Genomic DNA, 6842 nt, shown 5'->3' on the forward strand with positions numbered 1-6842 from the left:
TAAGGTTGAAAACTTGTCATATGTGATTTGAAAAAACGGATCCAAGATATTGTGACCAAATCCATCTTGGATCCCATTTTTTTTTTTCTGTTGAAAACCCCATAGAATCATAGGCTCAAAATGGTGTACAGATCCACACTTTTTTTTATCTGATCCGCACTTAATAACAAAAAAATTGTTTTTCATCAACAAAAGTTCGCAGCCTTTTTGAAGCTTTTGTTTGAAGGGTTGGAAAATTTTGAATTATCCCGTATTGTTAGGTGCCATCTTGAAATTTCCAATCTTTTCCTTTTAACGGGAAAATTGCTCGGTGGTGGTGGCCGGTGGAGTTCCTCCGTGGGCGGGGCAGAGAATGGCGAGGCAGAGCGGCCGGTCTCCGTGCGCCGGTGACGAGTTCTCGTGGAGATCTCAGAAGCTTCTAGAAGATTCTCTGGTGGGAGATCTAGAAGGAGTGGCGGAGGCGCTCCGGAGCGGCTTGGCCGACGTGAACCACGTCGGGACGCTGACCCTGAGTCTGAAGTGCGCCGAGTGCGTCCTCCGCGAAGAGGCCCCCGGGGAGGTTCGGACGGAGTTCAGGGAGCTCGCGTCGGACGTCACCCCACTCTTCGCGGCGGCTCACTCCGGCCACGCCGAGATCGTCCGGAAGCTTTTGGTACTCAATCCAGCCTCGGATTCTGCACCATACTCTGCTTCATCCTCGTTCATTTTCTCTCGATTAAGTTTGATCTGTAAATTGGATCCGGAAATGCTTGAATGTGTTGTCCTTTCGACTCTTTCTTTACTTCATTCGATTGATGATTTGTCGAACGACTGATCAAATTTTAGTCGAATTCTGATACATTTAGTTACTCGATCGTTTGAATCAGTATCTATCAATGCGTACACCTTTCGCCTTCCACTGAACTGCTTAGCATATCCATCATATCCATTGGTTTCTTGTAATTTCAGTCTTTAGGAGCGGCCGTTAATCAGAAACTGATCAAATTTTAGTTGAATTCTAATAGTTACTTCATTGCTTGAATATTATCAATGGCCTACACCTTTCAGCTTCGACTGATCTGCATAGCGTATCTGTTAGTTTCTTTTTATTTCAGTGCCAGAGCTGTCTTTAACCAGAAACCGATCAAGTTTTAGTTATTTTACTCTAATTCTGCTGTATTTAGTTACTCCATTGCTTGAATCAGTGTTTATAAATGGGGCATACATTTCAGCTTTCACTGATCTGCTTAACACATCCATTGGTTTCTTGTATTTTCAGTCTGCTGGAGCTGATGTTAACCAGAAACTGTTTCGAGGCTATGCGACCACGGCGGCTGCTCGTGAGGGCCACCGCGATGTTCTCGGCGTCCTTCTCAAAGCAGGGGCGTCTCAGCCTGCTTGTGAGGATGCGCTGCTGGAGGCAAGCCTCATTGGTGAGGCCAAGGCCGCCCAGCTGTTGATGTGCTCTGATATGGCCAGGCCTGATGTTGGTGCATCCGCACTTGTGAATGCAAGCTGCAGAGGGTTCGTTGATGTGGTTCAAACTCTAATAAAGGTCTGTTGATTTTCACAAGTGGTTTTCGTTGTAAACTTCGACCGAATCCTAGACTATACGTATAGTCGAATCTACAAAATATTGTACACTGCACGTACTGTCTAGTTGGAAATTACAAAAATCATAGGTGCAATCTGTATTGACTTAATCAGACCCCAATGTTGTGTTCAACATGTCTAGTTGCTAGAGATTGCACCTTGGATCATATTTTTTGGGCATAAAAAATATGATCCTTTTGAATTGTGAAAATTTAAACAGTGTGAACTGTGACTTTGTGTACTGTTACAGAATAGTGTGGACGTGAATTGCATGGTTAGAGTTCTTCTATGCTCTGCCAAACCAGCATTGCATGCTAATGTGGACTGCACGCCATTGGTTGCTGCAATAGTTGGGCGCCAAATTTCTGTTGTCAGGTATTTGTTGGAGGTATGCTTCTATTTCTATATTTAACTTCAAAATTCCTAACCATTTTTCTGTTTTTTTTTCTTGGGTTAGAGATCAAATTTTCTAGATTGATAATATCCTCAGGTCGTAGCATCTCAAACAAAATGTTGCTATCGATGTATAGTGACTCCATCTGGGGATGTTCTAGCATATATTCCCACTAATGTAATTTCCATTACAGATGGGCAAGAGATGCAGTCTGTCCTTCCTGTTGAAGGGGCAGAAAGAAAGCAGTTTTGAGAACCATAAAAGATGAGTTTTTTTCTTGTGCATATGATTCAGTGTTAGTATGTAACTGCTTGTACTAAGAGTGTTAGCATCTTATCTTAGGTTGGCAATGCAGAGATTGATATTAGAAAGTACTGCACATCTGTTGAAAAAAAGAAAGCCAAAGAGTTCTTGGAATAAAAAAACAAAGCATATCTAATGTGTTTTGGTGGGGAATTACATTAAATTTTTTGGTGAGAAGCTACATTTCATGTCAATGTTTGTATTTAGACTGTGGAGCCCTGGATTACAGGTGGGTGCCAAAATTGATCGCAGTGTCCAATTAGGAGCATGGTCATGGGATGATGCCAATGAAGAGGTAAGAGTTGGTGCATGCTTGGGAGATCCATATAATGCAGCGTGGGCTGCTGTAGAGTACTTCGAAGCAAGTGGCGAGATTCTGAAGCTATTGCTTGAACATATGGAGTCACCAGATAGTGAACATCATGGCCGAACTCTTCTGTGTCATGCAATCCTCTGTAACAATGTAAGTGCAAGCTGCACTTTACTTGATGCAGGTTCTAACATTGAATTTTGCATGAGATCGAAAAATGGGCATGAATCCCGCCCTCTTCACTTGGCTGCTAGACTAGGTCACCTTCCAACCCTGAAGCAGCTAATCTCCCATGGGTGCAAGCCAGATGCTCACACAGAAATGGGAGAGACTGCACTGATGCTGTCTGCTAAAGCGAGTAATGCAGATTGCTTCTTGGAGCTGGTTCTAGCTGGAGCAGATTTGGGTCTTGTGAATAATTTAGGGCAGTCTGCCATCCAGTTGGCGAGAATGAGTGCATTTCATTCATCTTTCAGAGAGATTATCCAGCAGGCTCTGATGACCAGGCATCATATATGCTCTACAAATCTCAGTATATTTTCTCCTTTACATTTTATTTCAGAAAATGGTGATGCTAATGCCCTCCATAAACTGTTGGAGAATTATACAGGAGATATCAACAAGCAAGATACGCGTGGATACACTCCCCTAATGCTTGCTATAAATGCGGGAAAGTTGGAGAATTTTAGGCTTCTAGTTATGGCTGGAGCAGACATATGCTCATCAAATGAAAGGGCTCATGGTGGGGAAACAATGACATCCTTACTGCAACTCCAGCCTGATCGTGATCAGTATGAACAGATATTACTGGATGCAGTTTTGGCTCGAGAGATGAAACCAGTAGGGGAGTTCAAAGCACTTCACTTTGCAGCTCGGCAGGGAGCAGTTGTTGCGATGAAGGAGTTGGTGAGAATCGGGCATCCTGTTGATTTGCTTGACGAACACATGTTTTCACCTGTCATGCTTGCTGCAAGAGAAGGCCATTCTGAAGCATGCAAGTTCCTATTACTTCAAGGAGGTGCCGATGCAGGCCTTGTGAACAGCCGAGGGGAGACCGCATTGTCGTTGGCGAGGATGTCAAAATCAACGGGCACAGAGAGTGTGATACTAGACCAGCTTGCACGGATGCATGTGCTTGCAGGGGAGGAGCTCTGCAAACACACACAATCAGGAAAGGGCAGGCCACACATGAAAATTGTGAGGATGCTAAAGTCGGGTTGTTTGTCATGGGGCAAGTCAAAACAGAGGAATGTGATGTGTAAAGAGGCTGTAGCAGGCGACAGCCAAAGATTTCAGAGAAATCGCGGGAAAGCCTATGAGAACAACAAGGTAACTTTCAGGGTGGTGACATTGACAGGTAGGGAGTTGTATTTTGAGGCAGGGTGTCCAGATAACATGGAACTATGGGTTCGAGGCATCAATCTCATCATCAAAGAAACCATCACAGACATTGCAGGATAGCAAATCAACACTTCAAGATAGTGGTTAACCAGGAAGCAAATTACCATCAGATGTAAAAATGCCTGTCCTGTCCTTATTGATTAAACTCCAAAGCACCAATATGTAGAAGCATGGAGCACGGATTTTTCCTTCGATGTTGTTCTAGAACAGATTCAGAATCGATCACTTCATGAACCTATATGACGAACTAAACTAATGTGAAGTAAGATCCCTTTATCAGAGTGTTATGCTCTGTTGAATTCTGAAAGGAATTTTACCATCTTGTTATAGCGATAAAGTCATGTGGGATGAGAAAAGGGGACATTGATGACTTTAAAGAAAACAAGCAGGACCTCCATGCAATTCATGTGGAATGTTTTTTTGCTCTTCTTTCAAATTTCCAAATTGCGTTGTTTACTGCAGTGTCTATGTATTAATGTGCCCATTTTTTCTTGGGGGCCGGTGTAATGTATTCCACAAGTATTAGTGAAATGCTAAATATATACTTTTGTAGATTTGCAGTCAATGAAAATACATCTACATCTGTTTATAATCATGTTCTTTGAATTTCATAGAAATGCAATGTGCATTAGTTCACTTACTACCATGCCCAAACCTGGAACTGCTTACGACGTCTACTTTTAATATCTTTCACAACCAAACCATCCAGGATCCTGTCACAAACTTATGCATGTGATTATTGCTAAGACCACAATCTTTAAGCAACCAAACCCTTGGTTCCAATTTCCTTACTTTGGCTCATCATTAAATATTAGGATAGACCTATGTCACATGGATACAGATGCAAGAGCGGGATAGGATGCGGATACACTTAGTACGATACGATAATTTTAAAAAATTAGGACATGAGGACATAGGCATAACACAAATAGATGTATGCAAGTATGTGTATGTGTTTTTTCTTAGGAAACCACAACTTTAAATCACAATAATTAGGAACATTAAATGATGAAACTAATTAGTTAAAATTGAAATGTAATATAATTGATGAACTCAAGTGAATATAAAACAAGTAAATAAGATCATAAATGAGAATAGATAAAGTTAATGACACAATGTTGACTGAATGTGAAAATGGGCTTGACATAGGGCAATCTAAAAATCTCTTCCATCGTTGAAATTCCAAAGCCCTCCAAGTGCTCCATGTATGTCAAAATTCACAAAACTGCAGAAATTAGCTTGAAGAGTTGTATTCTTGATCAGGAAAAGACAGCATCTGAAATCATAGCTCTTCAAGAATGTGATCGCTGCATTAATCACTTCAACTGGTGCTAATTGCTTCAATCAAGCTGGTTACAGAAGTGCTTCTTCAGATCGACCCACCGGGACTCCATGACCAAGCAGAACCTCTACCTTCTCGAAGAGTTGGGTGCCAAAAGCAACCAAGAGGCGTTCAATCTTCGTCCGCTCAAAGGATTTCAAATGCTTATGGATGAATCCGATCAGGAAGCCGAATTCAAGTGCTGGAAGAATCTCCGGTTGTTGGAATAAAATCGATAAGGATAACATGCAGTTATCTTTATCCTTATCGATTGATTGTAGATTAGTTTTCATCTCTATTAGAGATTAGTTTCCATCTTTATTAGTTTCTGTAATATACAACCCTAAAGTTGTGGGATCCTATCGCAAATCATGTATCAACCGTGTATATATATACCCTCTTGTATTGGATATGAAATACATACAGGAATTTTCAGTGTTTTCCTCCATTATCGCTTTTCATTCGATATTCATTTTAACATGGTATCAAAGCAGGGATTTGCGCTTGATATCGAGGTGTTGTGCCTTTGATTTTGCTGTTCTTCTCAGGGAGATTCCCTTGTTCCTTCCTCAGGCAGATTGCCCTGCTCCTGCCTTATCACGGTGACCCATGACTGCTCCTCTCCCGCTGCTGTGTTCCTTCTCTCGTCTAACCTGCTCATGCTCAAGGTGCATAAACATCCTACCCTCCTAACAGCAGGTCGTGCTCTCATCCAAAGTGGACGAGCCTCGTGTTTTCCATCAACAACGACACGTCTTGCTCAAGCATATCTAACATCAGGGTGTTTTATATCCCTGTGTGCTCTTATCTGCAGATCACCCTGATCCGTGTTCCTGAGGCAGGCTTTCTGTTTGCTCCCATCTGCAGATATTCGTGAAGGTCGATTTGATTGCTGATATTTGGGAGAAAGAGCTCTACAGAACATTTTTTTTTTCACGCTGTCAACATATCAGGAGACGTCCCTGCGGCATTGTGATCGTATTACATTCTTTGATCACCTTATTGCCGACGACATTTAGCTTACATGGCCTCTGAAATCCCGAAGGCATCAGGTCTAGGGGAAGACTCATCAACCGTCGATCCGTATTTCCTGCATCACTCGGATAACCCAGGTACAATATTGGTTTCTCCACTCTTAACTGGTGAGAATTACAAGGAAACGAACAATGTGCATGGGAGTGCCAAAATTCGAAGCCACTGTCTCCTTCATTCATTACTTGTTAATGGTTCAATGACAGTTTTTTAATGAATCTTAAATTCATCCACAAAGACCTCTCATCCAGTGTCATTCATTCAGATATTGCGTTCGACGTCCGGACTGAACATCATGATCATTTTTTGTATTTATCAGTTTGATATTATCAATCATAAACAGATTCAGTCATCTATAATTGTTTATTTCACAAAGCTTAAAGGCATGTCAGATGAACTTTCTTGCACTTGTGAAGCCATGAAAATAGTTCAAGGAATGCAGCAACGGGATAGGCCTCAATGACAACTGCAGTTCTATTCAAAGTCAAATTCTTCTTTTTGGATCCAAT

At 41.7% G+C, this 6842-nt stretch overlaps 1 protein-coding gene across 1 annotated transcript; it reads left to right on the plus strand.

Annotated features, from left to right (window-relative positions):
* Positions 1-352: 352 nt before the first annotated feature.
* On the plus strand, positions 353-6178 carry LOC149840093 (uncharacterized). Its single transcript, XM_090004992.1, has 6 exons — positions 353-652; positions 1259-1534; positions 1823-1960; positions 2499-3908; positions 5850-5969; positions 6116-6178. Exons 1-6 carry the CDS (start codon positions 353-355, stop codon positions 6176-6178), a joined length of 2307 nt encoding a protein of 768 aa, XP_089861118.1.
* Positions 6179-6842: the final 664 nt, after the last annotated feature.

Source organism: Nuphar pumila, chromosome 4 (assembly GCF_984573655.1).
Source record: "Nuphar pumila chromosome 4, dmNupPumi1.hap1.1, whole genome shotgun sequence".
Classification (NCBI taxonomy): Eukaryota; Viridiplantae; Streptophyta; class Magnoliopsida; order Nymphaeales; family Nymphaeaceae; genus Nuphar; species Nuphar pumila.

Coding starts and splice junctions, on each gene's coding strand:
- LOC149840093 (XM_090004992.1), top strand. CDS start 353: ATGGCGAGGCAGAGCGGCCGGTCTCCGTGCGCCGGTGACGAGTTCTCG. Junction 1,961..2,498: donor TTGTCAGGTATTTGTTGGAG/GTATGCTTCTAT, acceptor CCTGGATTACAG/GTGGGTGCCAAAATTGATCG. Junction 5,970..6,115: donor CTAACCTGCTCATGCTCAAG/GTGCATAAACAT, acceptor TCTTATCTGCAG/ATCACCCTGATCCGTGTTCC.